Source organism: Pseudonaja textilis, chromosome Z, assembly GCF_049901715.1.
Source record: "Pseudonaja textilis isolate UNSWEBS1 chromosome Z, rPseTex1.2, whole genome shotgun sequence".
Taxonomy (NCBI): Eukaryota; Metazoa; Chordata; class Lepidosauria; order Squamata; family Elapidae; genus Pseudonaja; species Pseudonaja textilis.
The window spans coordinates 127411207-127427984 of record NC_142008.1 but is presented as its reverse complement, the minus strand read 5'-3'; the positions used below and the strand labels follow the sequence as shown (position 1 = coordinate 127427984).

Sequence of the window (16778 nt, the reverse complement as noted above, 5' to 3'; positions counted from 1 at the left end):
ATATAAATAAAATATGGCAACCAGAGATTTGATTTTCCTCCCTTGGAAGTAACTCTTGTCTAGAATGGTTGGAACCCGGAGGTGGGAGGGGCTTACTTGAGGGAGTTTGGAAGGGTACAGATGAGGGTTTCACCCCCATGTCTCAAGCTCCTACCAGCTGTCCCCATTGCCAAAAAGAACAAGGAAATGGGATGACTTCAGGGAGAGGTTCATGTACCATAAGTTTGGCCCTGCTTCCTTTTACACATTCATTCGACTTCCCAAGAAAGCTTTGGTCATCTCCTTGTGGTCTCCCCTCCAAGTCCTGGCTCTGCTCAGCCTCCAGCCAAAGACGAGATCAAACAAGCGTCATTGCCACACCTGAACTCTAATCCTGTAGCTGTTCTGATCTAGGCTTCCCAGCAGACTCCTCGTCCCGATAAAACCCGTTTTATTTAGGTTGAAATGAATTCCTCTCCAGCAAAGGCCCAGCACACAGTCTTTCATGAGGTTTCACAACTACAGGCCTTTATCAGGCTGAGAGAGCTGCTAGGCCGATACCTTCCAAATGCCATACTGTAGCAGCAAAAGAAGTCAGGAACAGACCTCCACCCTAATGAATTGAACTAATTGTCTCCTGCAAACCCCACACTCCTTTCACTCCTCTTTATTCCCTCTGGGGAGGGGCCATTCACTATCCACTTGTGCCCTTACTCTTAAGTTGATCTTTGTTCCCTTCTTCTGGCAGCTCTGTGCATGTGCACACTGGGAACAGGCTCCAGCTGTTCTTCTTCCCCACTGATCTCCGACTTCATAGGCGGTATCTATCTCCGATAGATAACTGTCGGACAGCCCTGGCCCCATTTCTGCCTCCAATGCAGAGCCCTCATTAGAGCCTTTCTCAGACTCCAGGAATGGCCCATGTTCCTCCCCAACCTCCTCACTGTCTGAGTCTGCCGCTAGCTCCGCTGGATGCCGGCAGGCCACAACACCCTAATCCTGTAGCAAAGACAACTTTCTTGTCTCTCCCTTTGGGCAGCTCCCGATCAGTCATGACGTTGCCCCCGGCGTTGGCAGGGGCCGGACCTCGCCGTGGTAGCATGCCCCTGCCCATCAAACACCAGCTGGTGAGGGCATCAGCAGTGGATGAGCTGGACTCTCCGCCGAGTTCCCCAGAGGTCAGCAGCCACGGCGGAGCCAGTCCAGCGGGTGGCCGAGGCCCGTACAAAGTCATGCTGTTGGGCGAGAGCAGAGTTGGCAAGACGACGTTGGCTGCCATCTTTGGGGGCATGAAAGGGGTCTCCCATCCCGAGGAGGACCATGCAGGTAAGGATGACCAGAAGAAATAGTGGCCTTTTCTATCAAGAAATCCCTTGAATCTTTACTCTTTGTTTCGCTGGTTGGGAAACAACAAGGCACGTGAAGCAGTAAATATTTTCTCATTTTTAAAAATAATTATTTTGTGAAACATGGCAATTTTTAAAAGGAAGAAATGGAAAAATAAAGGAAAAAAATAAAAGGTGCAGAGAAAAAGGAAGGAAAGGTAGAGCGTAAAGGGAAAAAAGAATATGTACAAAGGAATGACTCCCCTTCATCACACAGGTAAACTATTTTAGTAACTTGTCACTTTCTCTTAACATACGAAAAATAATGGCTCAATTTTGTTTGTCAGTCAAGAATTATCTGCATCTAAGGTGGATTAAAATGTTTCCCCCATCTGGCAACCCCTGCCTGTCTAAAGAACTTTAAACAGTTCTGTTCATCAGTCTTTTCCCCCCTCACATAAATGTGAATAAGGAAACAACTCCTACCTGCTAAAGTTACATGAAAGTTATGGGAATCTTCCTTTTTTTTTAAAAAAAAAAAGGAAGGACAGAAAGAAGGGGGAAGGGAGAGAGTGAAAGAAACAAAGAGAAAGAAAGAAAGAAAGAAAGAAAGAAAGAAAGAAAGAAAGAAAGAAAGAAAGAAAGAAAGAAAGAAAGAAAGAAAGAGAAAGAAAGAAAGAAAGAAAGAAAGAAAGAAAGAAAGAAAGAAAGAAAGAAAGAAAGAAAGAAAGAAAGAAAGAAAGAAAGAAAGAAAGAAAGAAAGAATTATGTCTCACCCCCAAGATCCTTTGGGGTTGAACTTTTTAATGCAATATGGCAGTTTGGTACGACGTCAACACGATATGGATCCAGAAATTTAAATTATCTAGGAAAAGATTGTTCAAATATACTATGGCTTTTTTTTTCACATTACAGCAAAATTGTTCTACTGGGTGTGAAGGGCTAAGCTTTGTTAGAACAATTAAACCGTTTTGCAGGGCTCCCAAACTCGGTTTAATTTACCTAATTTCTCCCAAGGAAACTTGATGAAATGAAAATGAACACATATCCCAATTCAATAAAATACACATAATTAAATTGAGCAAAAACGAGGGAGTCGCTTGGCATAGTCCATCCTTACTTAACTGACAACCACTTTGGAAAAATTTGCACTTGTAATAAATGATTTTTTTAAAATCTCAGAATAGTTCTTTATTCTGCTAAATCTACTAACCACCATCCACTCAGCAACAAAAGCAGTTAAATTAATAAAGGATGGATAATCCACAGGTTGCTTCAGGCAGGATAAAGGCAGAAGGGGGAAAAAAGAGGAATAACCAGACAGCTATTAATTATAATTTAATTTTAATTCAGTGTTGATGCTAACCCAGTAATTTCCTTTGTCGTAGACTCAACTGCTTTCTGGAATATTGTGCCTGTGTACATTGCTTTAATCTGTTTTCCTTTTTTTTGCAACCATGGCTAGTTTGAAGCTGGCTTTTCATGTGGTCTTGGCTTATCTATAAAACATGCAAGAAAAGTTTGTGAACTAGAGATTAAGTTTGTTTAAACCTTTGGGGAATCTGCTGCCCTCACATGGACTAAATGAATGGAGGGCACATTTAATTCCTCTTTACAATCTCCGAAATGGGTTTTATGCATCAAGTCTGTGTCAGCTGACTGGGAAGGGAAGGGAGAGGAAAAGGGAAATAGAAAGAGGAAGGGGAAGAGCAGTGGTGGGATTTTTTTACTACCAGTTCTTTGGGCGTGGCTTGGTGAGGGTGGCAGGGGAAGGATCCTGTAAAATCTCCAGTCAGAGGTGGGATTTGCTGGTTCTCCGAACTACTCATAATTTCCACTACCGGTTCTCCAGAACTGGTCAGAACCTGCTGAATTCCACCTCTGAGGAAGAGGAAAGGAAAGAGGAAGCAGAAGGGGAATTGAAGAGAGGAAAAGGAAGTGGAAAGGAAGGGGGAAACAGAAAAGGAAAATGGAAGGGAAAGAGGAAAGGGGATTGAAGAATGAGAAGCAGAAGGGGAAGAGGAAAGGGAAAAGGAATTGAAGAAGGGAATGGGGAAGTGAAAAGAGAAGGTAAAAGAAAGGGGAAGAGGAAAGGGAAGGGGGACAGGGAAGGGAAAGAGGAAGCAGAAAGGGAATTGAAGGGAAAAGGGGAAGTGGAAAGGGAAAGAGGAAAGAAAAGAGGAACCAGGAGAGGAAAGGAAGAAAGGAAAGGGAAAAGGGAGGGAGAATGGAAAGAGGAAGGTGAAAAGGAATGGAAAGGGAAGAGTGAAGGGGAGGGGAAAGAAAATAAAACTCTTTTTTTGTAAAATTTTATTTGGGTTTTCACAAAGCATAATACAAATAAAATATCCTTTTTTGAGAATAGCATGGTTCCAGGCTATCATGTCTCCATACAGACACAAACTCAATTTCATATTCGTCTTTGTGTTCTATTCCATATCTTATTATTATTTTAACATTTTCTCTGTAATTTTTCCCTTCCCTTAGTTTTCTCAACCTTGCTTTTAGTTATCTCCTTTTCTCATTAAACAAAATTTTCCCCTGTAGTTACTGATTAAAGTATGACACCTTTGTATCTTTTAATTTTTGTCCATTCAACTCTTATTTAAACTTCAATTTATGTCTTTACAATTATAACACTCAATATAACACATAACTTCCAGTCAAATTCTGCTTGGTACATTCTTAAAATACACACTAAGTTTTTAAAGAGAAAGTATATATATAACAATAATAAATAAAATACTTATTCTATTCCAATTCAGCTCTATCATTAATGTTAGTTATAATCTTTAACATTTCTTTTCAATGGGATATCATACTTCCTTAGGAACACTGATAATATTTCCATAATTTTTTCATATTTCTTTCGTATTCCTCTTCACTAAAATTTTTATAACTCATTAATAACAATTAAAATGTTCCCATCCTTTCCTAATTTCATTCTCTCATTCTCTTTATTTCATTTATTTATTAACAAACATTCCATTACATTACAATGAGTATTTTATCTATCATTTTAATCACACTTATTTCATATTTTCTAAGTTCATTTCTATTTCTAATATAACGATACTATCTTATGTACTCTTGCAGAATCCCTCTTTCAATTAAATTTTCACCCATTATCTCTATGTCTTCTAAATAGGCTTATGCCTTTAATCCTTGGATGTTTTCCCTGTTTCTCTATGTCCTGTTTCTGTCCTTTATAACTTCTTTTCCTTTCCCTCTTCCCCCTCTTCTTCTCCCTCCTCTTTTTGACCCCTTGTCTCTCTAATTCTAATTCTCTCTTCTGTAATCCTCTCTTCTGTTTCTTCCTAATATTGTAATTACTTTTCAAACTATTCATTTTTTTAGTTGTTTTTTCAGATCTTAAATTTTTCACTCTCTTTCCTCCCTTTCCTTTTCCCCACCACATAGAATTACTTGATCATTGAAGATGGCTTCTTCTTAGTCCCACCCTTCTTGTTCTACAGGCATTTCTTGTTGTTTCTCATAGTTCAAGATCTCCATTTCTAAAAATTGAAATACGAAGCCAAAAAGACCTCTTCCTTCTTGTGCATCTTCTTTCTGTTTTTTAAGTTCCATTTTCAGTTCTTCCCAAAGTGATATCATTTAAAAAACTTTTAAACAACCATCCGATTGATTTTAGTCCTTTAGATCCAATAACCAAAAATCCAAAAGTCACCAAGTAATCCAAATAATCCAAAGCTGTTTCTTCTTGCTTTGTTTTTCCACTTTCTCTTCCTGGGGTTCTCTTCATCTTGTTACAAAGTTTCAATTAGAATGTATCTTTTAGGAATCTTGTTAAAGTTTCACTGTTAATTCCTTTTACTTCCAAGTGGTCTCCTCCATTTTTCCGGATTCCACCCTTTTGTTTTTTCCTTTTCTCTCCTTTCCTTCTTTTAAAAGTTTTTGAAAATCCAGAAGTCTTTCTTATCCCTTTGACATTTTATTTTCAGCTGTTAATGTCAAAGTGGATTTTTGTCAATTTCTTACTTAAATCTCTTAGTTGTCAATATGGGGAAGGAAAGAAAAAAAACCCAAATCCTTTTCCTTCCCTCTCTCATTCACGGTTTCAAAATCTTCTTTAGGGCAATGTTATCTTTATAGTTCAAATTCCAGGGTACCTTATGCTGTTGCTTTTACAATTTAACTCGGTCAGCCAAAACTTTCACTTCTTATCTTCCTCCTCCACATTCTTTTCCGGTTGAGTTCTTCTTTGAGTGGCCATTTCTGACCACCACTGCAACCACCTTCGGGAAAGGGAGTAACAGCCAGCTGGGGAGGAGAGATGCGGCTCTCCTCGACCCTGCTGGTGGTCTCCCCCCTCTTCATCACCTCTACAGGGTGGCTTAGCCCCAAAACCAGCCAGCTCGGGGCACTCCACCGGCAAGTAGGGATCGAAACCACACACAATCGCAAATTTCAGTCTGTCACCAAAGAAGCTCAAACCTAAAGTCCAGGGAAAATAAAACTCATCATCTTTCCTTCAAAATAACAGAATAATAGAGTTGTAAAGGACCTCAGAGGTCTTCTAGTCCAACCTCCCCTGCTCAAGCAGGAGACCCTACACAATTTCAGAAAAACAGCTGTCCAATCTCTTCTTGAAAACCTCCTGTGTCGCAGCATCCACAACTTCTGAAAGCAAACCGTTCCACAGTTGTTTTAATTAATTGTGGGCACATTCATATGAGTTTGACACAAGACACCGGGATTCAGAAGATTATTTTGCTGTCGTTTGCAAACTGGGTTAATTGAGATGGTGAGGATTTTTTCTCTCTGAATCAAGGCCCCTGGAACACCCCAAGCGTCTTCCTTGCCAAAACTGCCACTAGAAATACGGGGTCTTTTGTAAACCCTGAAAAATCCAGGGATGGGATATTAATTTCCACACCCATTCTTTGTATTTGTGTCTTAAAGCCAAAGGTGGGATTCAGCCAATTCAGGCTTAATTTACATCTGGTTCACCTAACTTCTAGTTGAACTGACTGGCTGGCCCTACCCAACCCTCCCCTCCCCTCTCAGGAGTCTCCCCACGGCCCGTTTTGGATGCAGGTAGGTGCAGGATCCATGCAGAGGCTCTGGGAGGGCGAAAAATGCCCCTCTCGGAGGTTCCCGGAAGTCTGGAAATGGGCCTGTTTCTGGCTTTCGGAGGTCCTCCGGAGCCCGTTTTTGTCCTCCCAGAGGCCCGCGGGAAACCTCTGGACTCTGAGGAAAGTGAAAAATGCCCCTCCCGGAAGTTCCAGTAGGCCACGCCCACTATGGCCACGCCCACCCAACAACCAGGTAGAGAACCGGTTGTTGGGATTTTTGAATCCCACCCCGTTTAAAGCAATGTAGTTTTATTTTTATTTTTCTTCTTCCTGCAATCTATCTTTTCTTATGCAAGACAATAGCCTACCTGTCAGAGTGGGGAACTGAAATTTCTGCATTATATATGATTTCTTGGGCAACTTTGTCTGAAAACACTGCCTGATCAAATCATCTTAATATCAAATTCTTCCTTCAACATCATTTAAAAATAATAATAATAATAATAATAAAGGACCACGTAGAAATAGGACTGCACTGATCGGATGTTCACTTCTTTTTTTTCCTACCAGAAGATTCATACGAAAGAAGATTCTACGTGGATGATGAAGAAGTTACCTTGACATTGTACGACATCTGGGATCAGGTATGACTTTGTACCTCCCTGTTTTGGAAGGAAAAATACACCCTTAAATCTGAAGGGACCAAAGATACAAAGCTAATCAAAGTCTCAAAAGGTGCTTTTTTTCAAAAGGCAACTGGACTGTTTTTTTCCCCTGGAGGAGGAAAAAGAAGAGGTTTCACTTCTTATCTGAGAAGCTTCATCGGTTCTGGCAGAATGTTGACGGCAGAGTCATATTTCTTTGCCATCATCTGGTTGTTAGTACTCTCTCTGGGAGCTGTTGAGCCATTTGGAGGTTTAAAATCATACAGGTAGTTCTCGACTTGCTATCAACATTGAGTCCCAAAATTTCTGTGGGTCAAGCGAGATGCTCGTTAAGTGAGTTTTGCCCCACTTTATGACCTTTCTTGCCACTGTTGTTAAGTGAATCACTGCTGTTGATAAGTTAGTAACCTGGTTGTTAAGCGAATCTGGCTTCCCCTTTGGCTTTGCTTGTCAAAAGGTCTCAAAAGGGAATCTTGTGACCTTGAGACATGGCAATGGTCACAAGTATGAGTCAATGGCCAAGCATATGAATTTTGATCATGAGGATGCTACAAAGGCGGTAAGTGAGAAAAATGGTTGTAAGTCACTCTTTTCAATGCTGTTGGAACTTTGAATGGTCACTGTTGTAAGCCAAGGAAATATGATCCTTCCATCGCCCCCACTATCCTGCCAGAATCGAGGAAGCTTCTTGGATGAGAAGGGAAACGTCTTCAAGGAAAAACCAGAAAGTCCAGTTGCCTCTTGAAAAAAGCACCTTTGGGACAACCATGACGTGGATGGCAGAGAATCTCCATCAGACATTAATATAATTACAGTTTACATTCTTATACCCTGATTTAATATCCTTCTTGGTGCTTTGTGGTTGGTTTATCCCAAATGCAAAGTCTCTGAAGTTTATTCATTGCTGATCGAATGCCTGACATGGATCCAAATGTTATTATCGGTAAACCGTCTGTGTGTAAATGCAAAATGAGTGGCATTTAATGACAAACGGAAGGTTAGTTAGTTGGATTGAACAGCTGCTTTGAAACCTTCCAATTAATCATAGAATAGAATAGAATAGAATAGAATAGAATAGAATAGAATAGAATAGAATAGAATAGAATAGAATAGAATAGAATAGCAGAGTTGCAAGGGACCTTGGAGGTCTTCTAGTCCAACCCCTTGCTCAGGCAGGGAACCCTATACCATTTCAGAACAATGGTTATCCAGTCTCTTCTTAAAACCTTCCAGTGTTGGAGCATCCATAACTTCTGGAGGTAAGTTGTTCCACTGATAGATTGTTCTAACTGTCAGGAAATTTCTCTTAAGTTGTTTCTCTCCTTGGTTAGTTTCCACCCATTGCTTCTTGTCTTTCCTTCAGGTGCTTTGGAGAATAGCTTGACTCCCTCTTCTTTGGGGCAGCCCCTCAGATACTGGAACACTGCTATCATGTCTCCCCTAGTCCTTCTTTTTATTAGACTAGACGTATCCAGTTCCTGCAACCGTTCTTCACATGTTTTGTCCTTGAGTCCCCTCATCATCTTTGTTGCTCTTCTCTGCACTCTTTCTAGAGTCTCAACATTTTTTTTACATCGTGGTGACCAAAACTGGATGCAGTACTCCAGGTGTGGTCTTATCAAAGCATTATAAAGAGGTATTAACGCTTCAGGTGATCTTGATTCTATCCCTCCTCTCATGCAGCCTAGAACTGTGTTGGCTTTTTTGGCAGCTGCAGCAGCACACGGCTGGCTCCTATTTAAATGGTTGGAGCCCACTAGGACTCCAAGATCCCTCTCCCAGTTACTACTATTGAGCAAGGTACCACGTATACTGTACCTGTGTGTTTTGTTTTCCTTGCCTAAATGTAGAACCTTCACCGTTGAATTTCATTTTGTTAGGTAGCGCCCAATGTTCAAGTCTGTCAAGATCCTTCTGCCTATCTTCTGGAGTACTGGCTATTCCCGCTAGCGTGGTGTCGTCTGAAAATTTGGTGATTCCCATCTATCCCCTTGTTGGAAGGACCTTGTACCATTTCAGACAAATGACTATCTAATCTCTTTTTTTTTTTTTTTTTGAAAAAAAAAATGATGTCGCAATTCAAAAGAATTTGCAATTCAATGACCTAATCATGCAGGGCAATTTAATAATAATAATAAAAATGCTTGATTTATCTTTAACCTGAAGTAGGAACACATTTTAAGAGGTAGCTACTTTTTATATATGCCAGGAAGTAGGTTTCAGTCTAAGATGGCAGTTTCCAAAGTCGAGCGCTCCAAAAATACTTTCTGCTTTTACCATTCATTCATTTGCAAATGTCTTTTCAACTCATCAAGGTGAAAGGAATTCTGGGTGGAAATCTGAGTGTTTTTCCCATTTTACCAAACCGTGGATCGATTTGGATCATATTTTCCTAGTTAAAGGAAAAAGTGATCTAAAGGTCTTCATTAATTGCCCCCAATCAAATCAGAACACTGGCCTGATTAAAACACAACACACACACACACACACACACAAAGTGTGCAAGAGTCACAATTTTTTTCTTTAGTTGATTGAAAATGGACACTAATTAGATTTGTATAGAAATACAGGAGAATGTTGACAATGCTTGAAGCTACTATCCTTGGCCTGAATTTCTGACCTCCGAGTAATCCTATTAAAATTGCAGGCACCAGAATCAGGAATTCAGAGATTCTGAGAAGCTCTATTTAATAGAGTAGAGTAGAATATAGAAATAGAATAGAATAATATAAAGTAGATAAGAGTAGAATATAGAAATAGAATAGAATAATATAAAGTAGATAAAGAGTAGAATATAGAAATAAAATAATATAAAATAAAGTAGAGTATACCTAGAAATAGAATAGAGTAGTATAGCACAGCATGGCATGGCATGGCATAGCATAGCATAGAATATAGGATAGGATAGGATAGAATAGAATAGAATAGAATAGAATAGAATAGAATAGAATAGAATATAGAATATAGAATATGGAATATATGGAATGGAATAGAGAATGGAATGGAACAGAATATAGAATATGGAATATGGAATATAGAATATGGAATGGAATAGGAAATATGGAATAGAAAATAGAATAGCATAGAATAGGACAGAATAAGACAGAGTTAGAAGGGACCTTGGAGGCCTTCTAGTCTAACCCCCTGCTTAGGCCATACACCACTTCAGACAAATGGTTATCCAACATCTTTTTTAAAACTTCCAGTGTTGGAGCCAAGACAACTTCTGGAGGCAAGTTGTTCTATTGATTAATTGTTCTAACTGTCAGGAAATTTCTCCTTTAGTTCTAGGTTGGTTGTGTCCTTGGTTAGTTTCCACTCCATTGCTTCTTGTCCGGAGTCAACTCTTGAGCGAGTTAAGTGTCTAGCCCTTAAGATTGATTCTGTGAAGGATTCTGGGTGAATGTTTCAAGGAATTCGGGGTGAATGTTATTCAGTGGGGATTTCTTATGGGTTAAGAATTTGCATTTTAATTTTTAGTTGGCTTTCAGCAAGGAAGTACATTTTGTCTCTTCATTGACCACGCATTTAAGTCGCAAATGTATCGGATTTTTTTTATTATCTGTACAAGTTCAATATATTCAGCAGAGGGAAAAAAGAGCAAAGAAGGCTGGATGTTTTCGGTATATATCCCCCCACACACCCCGAAAAAAGAGGAATCCAATCAAGAAGCAGCAGACGTAAAATGCTCCAGTTTTTGGCACAATTATGTGGATGCTAGATTAATGCAAAAATGACCAACAATACAGAATCATCCAAGCGACGGCAATGGAGTTGCTTTTTAAGTTTAAACATTTAGTTGGAGACATGACAACATTTCACAAAATCCCTTAAATGGAGAAAGTCCGTATGTGAATATATGCAAATTAGACATCTGCTTTGGGAAACCAGGCATGCAAATACAAGGACTACAGTGCACAGATATATGCAAATTGATATGCAAATGCAACCAGGGTTCTCTTCAGATAGAATGGCAGCATTCTATATTATGCAAATGTTTGTCCAAAAAAAAATGCATATTAAAGCAGGGAGATCTTAAGAGGCCATTTAATTCCTATTTTCTGCTTCTCTGGGCAAATGCATTTGTCAAGGGCGTCTTTGCAAATGCATTTTCATTCTTCCATTGCTGCGATCTGGTGGCTGATTTGAATTTTATTGTTTGATTTTTCATTTTTAAGGGGAGGAGCAGGATAAAATAAATAATAAAATCACAATAAACACCTGTTTATCCATCTACATTCTGGTAGTGATAGACAAAACAGCTTTTTAAATATTTAGAGATGCGTTCCTATCATTGCTTACGTGAGCCTGTGCACCAGCATTGATTTTTCCCCCCGTAGAAATATCATTTCCTTGTTAACCTTCAGCTACTCAAAAGGAGAAAAGCTAATAGTCCAACCCCCTGTTTAGGCAGGAAACCCTACACCATTTCAGACCAATGGTTATCCAACATCTTCTTAAAAACTTCCAGTGTTGGAGCATTCACAACTTCTAGAGGCAAGTTGTTCCACTGACTAATGGTTCTGTCAGGAAATTTCTCCTTAATTCTAAGTTGCTTCTCTCCTTGATTAGTTTCCACCCATTGCTTCTTGTCCTGCCTTCAGGGGCTTTGGAGAATAGCTTGACTCCCCTCTTTGTGGCAGCCTCTAAAATATTGGAACTATGTCTCCTTTAGTTCTTCGTTTCACTGGACTAGACATAGGTTTTAGCCTCCAGTCCCCTAATCATCTTCATTGCTCTTATATAAAATAAAAAATAGAATAGAATAGAGTTGGAAGGGACGTTGGAGGTCTTCTGGTCAAGCCCACTGCTCAAACAGGAGAACCTGTATCAATGTCAGACAAATGACTATCCAGTCTCTTCTTAAAAACCTCTAGTGATGGAGCGCCCACGATTTCTGGTGGCAAGCTGTTCCACAGGTTAATTGTTCTCACTGCTACGAAGTTTCTCCTTAATTCCAGGTTGCTTCTCTCCTTGATTAGCTTCCAACCATTGTTTCTTATCCTGCCCTCTGGTGCTTTGGAGAATAAGTTGACCCCTTCCTCTTCTTTGTGGCAGCCTCTCAAATACTGGAATACTGCTATCATGTCACTCTAAGTTCTTCTTTTTTTTTAGACTAGCCAGACCTGCAACCGTTCTTCATATGTTTTAGTCTCCAGGCCTTTGATCATCTTAGCTGCTCTTCTCTGAACTTTTTCCAAAGTCTCAACATTTTTTAAGTAGTCTGGTGATCAAAATTGGTTGCGGTATTCCAGGTGTGCAGTTGTCTTGTCTGCACTCTATCTGTGGATTTTAAAATTTTATTTGTTTGTTTATTTATTTATTTATTTGTAATTCGGCCTTTATTGTTTTTGCAATTAACTTCTAGCAGTGTAGCCTTGTGCAATTGACTGATGCAAATGTTGTCAATGCCCAGATTTTAATATCATCAGAAATATTTTGGTAAGCCACCAAGTGTACCGATAACCACTGGAACTACTAAACCAGTGGTTTATGCCATAATCTTTCAAGATCGGTTATTGGATCTTGGTACAGATAGTCCTTGACTTACGACCACAATTGAGCCCAAAATTTCTGTTGCTAAATGAAACGCTGAGTTTTGACTCATTTGGTGACTTTCCTTGCCACAGTGGTTAAGTGAATCACTGCTGTTGTTAAGTTAGTCACATGGCCACTAAGTGAATCTGGCTTCTCTGTTAACTTTTGTTTTTCAGAAGGTGCTCACGTGACACCGGGAGACCGGGACACTGCAACCGTTATAAGTGCGAATCAGTTGCCAAGTACCTGAATTTTGATCATGTGACTATGGGGATGCGGCCATAGCACACAATGGTTATAAGTGTGAAAAATGGCTCTAAATCACCTTTTTTGAGTGGTATTGTAACTTTGAATGGTCACTAAATGAACTTGTTGTAACCTGTCAGCCGCCAGCCCCTCCAGAAGCTGAATCAGAGGAGGAGGAGGAGGCATGGGAGTCAGGATCAGCATCAGGGAAACTTGGGAGCTCTGAGGAAGAGGGAGTGAAGTGGTAGAGAAAGAGACAGAGGCGGAGCCTGGGCCATCCGTCAGCCCTAAATGGAGAGTCAACAGCCCCCAGGTCTGGAGGTGGCTGATGAGCAAGAGAAGGAACAGCTGAGTCCAGTGCCTGATGCGTGGATGTGCAGAAAGCAGAGGAGAGGAGAGCAGTGGAAATCTATGGGCTGGTTCTTAGGATAGAAGATCCACCGCCGCTAGCGAAGCTCCACCCTAGCTCTGGGGATAAAAGGCAGGGGGAGGAGATGAATAGATGTGGCAGACAATTAATTCATCTTTCGGCCAGACGGACTTGTTAGCCTGTGAGAGAAACTTTTTGCCGAGGCTGCCGGCATTAGTAATAAAGGAATCTTTTGAGTTCACGTCAGAGGGTTTGTTGTGTTTGGGGAGCTGTTGTAAATTGAGGACTACGTACCTCTACTTTGTGATCTTCTGCAATTCTTCATCTTCTATTTGTATTCTCTTTGTCTATTTTACTATTTCCTGGTATTGCCTCATTTATCTTCCTTCTTTTCAGCCACAGTTAAATCTGATGTGTGATGTGGCAAAATTTTATCAGTGTGTATTTTGGAAATTCCACAATATTTTAGCCTGCTCTTTTTCCAATTATTTTTTCAACTCTTATATTCCCATCAAATTTTTCATTGCCGGCAGATGACAATGTTTACAGATGCTCCAGTGATTTACTCTGGCAACTGCATCATTGCTCATAGTCAGTTTGTGCAATCTTTTTGCCAGAGCTGAGTATGTGATCTACTGTTTCTTCTGCTTCTTTGCATGATCTGTTCTTTGAATCGTTGGGTGATTTCCAGTTCAGGATTTGATTGCATTAATCTGAATAGTTTGTTCTTGAGCAGCCAAAATAAAGCCTTCAGTTTCTTTTTTGTAATGCTCCAGTTGTAAGCCATTGCCAAGTTTTATCTTTATCCACTTTTCCCTCAATCCTTTGTAGAAATTGACCGTGTAATGCTTTTCTTTACTTCCTCCTCCTCCTGTTCTTCTTTTCCTCCTCATCCTCCCCATCTCCTTCCCCTTCCTCTTCTCATCCCTATCCCTTCCCCTTCTTCCACACCCTCCTCTTCTTTCTCCTCCTCCCTTTCTCTTTCCCCTTCCTCTCCTCCTCGCTTTCCCTTCCTTTCTCCTCTTTCTTCCTCTCCGCTCCCTTTCTTCTTTTTTTCCTCCTCCTCCCCATCTTCCCTTCCCCTTTGTATTCTTCTTCTCCTTCGCCCTCCTTCTCCTTCCTCCCATCCTCCCCTCCTCTACCCTTTCTCTCTTCTTTATTCTTCCTCCTCCTCTTCTTTTCTCCTCCTCCTCCTCCCTTTTTCCTTCCACTTCCTCTCCTCTTCCTCTTTCTTCCCCTTCCTTCCCCTTTCCCCTTCCCCATTCACTTCCCCTCCCTCCTCCCTCTCCCTTTCTCCTTTTTCTTTTCCTCTTCCTCCTCCACCACTCTTCAAACGCCACTTCCTTCCATTATTTACCTGGGTGGATAATGATAACGAAAAGAAAACCTAACCATTTTCCAAGTCACAAAAGTGAATCACATGACCCCAGGACTCTGCAATGGTCATAAATATGAATCAGTTGACAAGAATCTGAATTTTGACCATGTGATCATGGGGTTGCTGGAACGGTCTTGTGAAAAACAGACATAAATCCCTTTTCCCAGTGTTGTCGTAACTTTGAGCAGTCGCTAAACAGACTATTGTAAGTCGAGGATTACCTATAACCCACAGCTTCTTTACCTTTGATGTTTTCTTTCTCCACCAACCTTTCCTTGGCAGGGAGATTCTGGAGGTTGGATGCAAGAATCCTGTCTCCAGACAGGTGATGCCTTCTTGGTGGTTTTCTCGGTGACCGATCGGCGCAGCTTCACCAGGGTGCCCCCAACTCTTTTGCGCCTGCGGGCTGGGAGTCCTCGGACCGATCCCCCCATTATCCTGGTGGGGAACAAAAGTGACCTGGCCCGTTCCCGGGAAGTCTCCCGAGAAGGTGAGTTACCCAACGTTGTGAGTGAAGGCGGGAGCAGGTGATGGCCATGATACCTTGGCAGACTTGTGCTTGTCAGTTTACAATTGCAGAGAAAGTTCATCTCGAGGGAGATATGCAGGAAATGTATAGTTATGGTGGTTGCAATGTCATGCGATCCCCTTTTATGAACGCGTGACGAGCAAGGTCATTGGGATAGCCATATTCACTTAACAACCATGTTGCTAATTTAACAATTCCAGAGATTCACTTAAGAACTGTTGGACTTAGCATGGGGCCAAACTCAGTGCACAAATGTCTCACTTAGCAGCAGAAATTTGTCTGTACAGGTAATCCCCGGGTTACGAGCAGGGGTGCGATTCAACCGGTGTTACTAACGGTTCGGTGATTACATTTTGCGCGCACCGCAAAAAGGAGCTCCAGATGTCCCTCTGGAGCTCTGGAGCTCAGTGTTTCACTGCAAAGTGCCAGATCAGGCCTACCTACACCAAAACAGAGCTCCAGAGGGCCGTGCCCACCCCTCCAAAGCTCTGTTTCAGGCTACAAAGTGCCGGGCGAGGCCTGTGCATGTCAAAATGGAGCTCCACGTTAAGTGCACCCCTATGATGGTGTCCTGTTCCATCACTAGGCCCCTCCTGGGCCTCCCCCATCCTGAAATACCTCATGTACACTTAACAAATCGTGCATTTGATTAGTGAATCTGTCAGCAAAAGGAGGGAGTGATTGTGTTCAAGGTACGAGATTCCCTTCCACGAATCCTTGGGTTACTGAATGTAAAGGGCAGGCTCCATTTATAACTCGGGGACTACCTGTATAGTCTTTGTTCATTTTGTAACCTTATCGCACCTCTTTTTCATAGCCCATCTTACACACCTCCCAGAGCTGTTGTGAGATGGCCGATGGAAATAAATCTGGCAACGATTTAAACTGAGTTTTGGTTTTTTTTTTAAAGAAACTATGGACAGAATCTTGGCTTCATGATATTGAGGGCAGGATGGGTCAAAAACTCCAACACCTTCCCTGATTATTTAACTGTTCTCCTTCGTTCTTGTCTCTCCACCCCAGAAGGCCGCAGCCTGGCAGTGATGATGAACTGCAAACACATCGAGACCTCGGCAGCCTTGCACCACAACACTGAGGAGCTCTTCGAAGGCGTCGTGCGTCAGATACGCCTCCGCCGATGTAGACAGGAGGGTGATTCCTTGAGGAAAGAAGGCGCCATCGGCCGTCGCGAAAGCCTCACCAAAAAAGCCAAGCGGTTCCTCTCCAGCTTGGTGCCCCGCAATGGACGCTTCTTCAAGCAGAGGTCCAAATCTTGCAATGACCTTTCAGTGCTATGAGCTGTCCACCTTCTCTCTCCGAGGAAAGACACAAATGCACTTTTGCTTCGCGCATCCCCAGGGCAGCGTCCACCAGCATGCCAGATATGTCATTGAGCGTGGGGCAGGATATTCCACGGAGGCTCAACCTCTCCAATCTGCTTTGATGCCTAACTTATCAAGCTTTACTTTTCTGCACGGCACTGAATTTTGAGGACTATTTGAGGAATTTTGAAGATGTTTTGAGGAATTTTGAGGACTTTTTGAGGAATTTTGAGGAGGATTGAGGAATTTTGAGGAGAAATTTTTGAGGAATTTTGAGGGGGACTTTTTGAGGAATTTTGAGGAGAAATTTTTGAGGAATTTTGAGGAGGACTTTTTGAGGAATTTTGAGGAGAAATTTTCAAGGAATTTTGAGGAGGACTTTTTGAGGAA

General features: G+C 41.3%; 1 protein-coding gene across 1 annotated transcript; it reads left to right on the top strand.

Moving 5' to 3' along the window:
* Positions 1-613: 613 nt before the first annotated feature.
* On the top strand, positions 614-16442 carry REM2 (RRAD and GEM like GTPase 2). The gene is made up of 4 exons (XM_026719555.2): positions 614-1305; positions 6911-6984; positions 14820-15027; positions 16090-16442. Exons 1-4 carry the CDS (start codon positions 894-896, stop codon positions 16362-16364), a joined length of 969 nt encoding a protein of 322 aa, XP_026575340.2. The 5' UTR covers positions 614-893; the 3' UTR covers positions 16365-16442.
* The last annotated feature ends 336 nt before the right edge of the window (positions 16443-16778 follow it).

Excerpts from the sequence above, each read along its gene's own strand:
- REM2 (XM_026719555.2), top strand. The coding sequence starts at position 894 with ATGGCCCATGTTCCTCCCCAACCTCCTCACTGTCTGAGTCTGCCGCTA. Across the intron at positions 1,306-6,910 it reads TCCCGAGGAGGACCATGCAG|AAGATTCATACGAAAGAAGA; the intron begins GTAAGGATGACC and ends TTTTCCTACCAG. Across the intron at positions 15,028-16,089 it reads CCGGGAAGTCTCCCGAGAAG|AAGGCCGCAGCCTGGCAGTG; the intron begins GTGAGTTACCCA and ends TCTCCACCCCAG.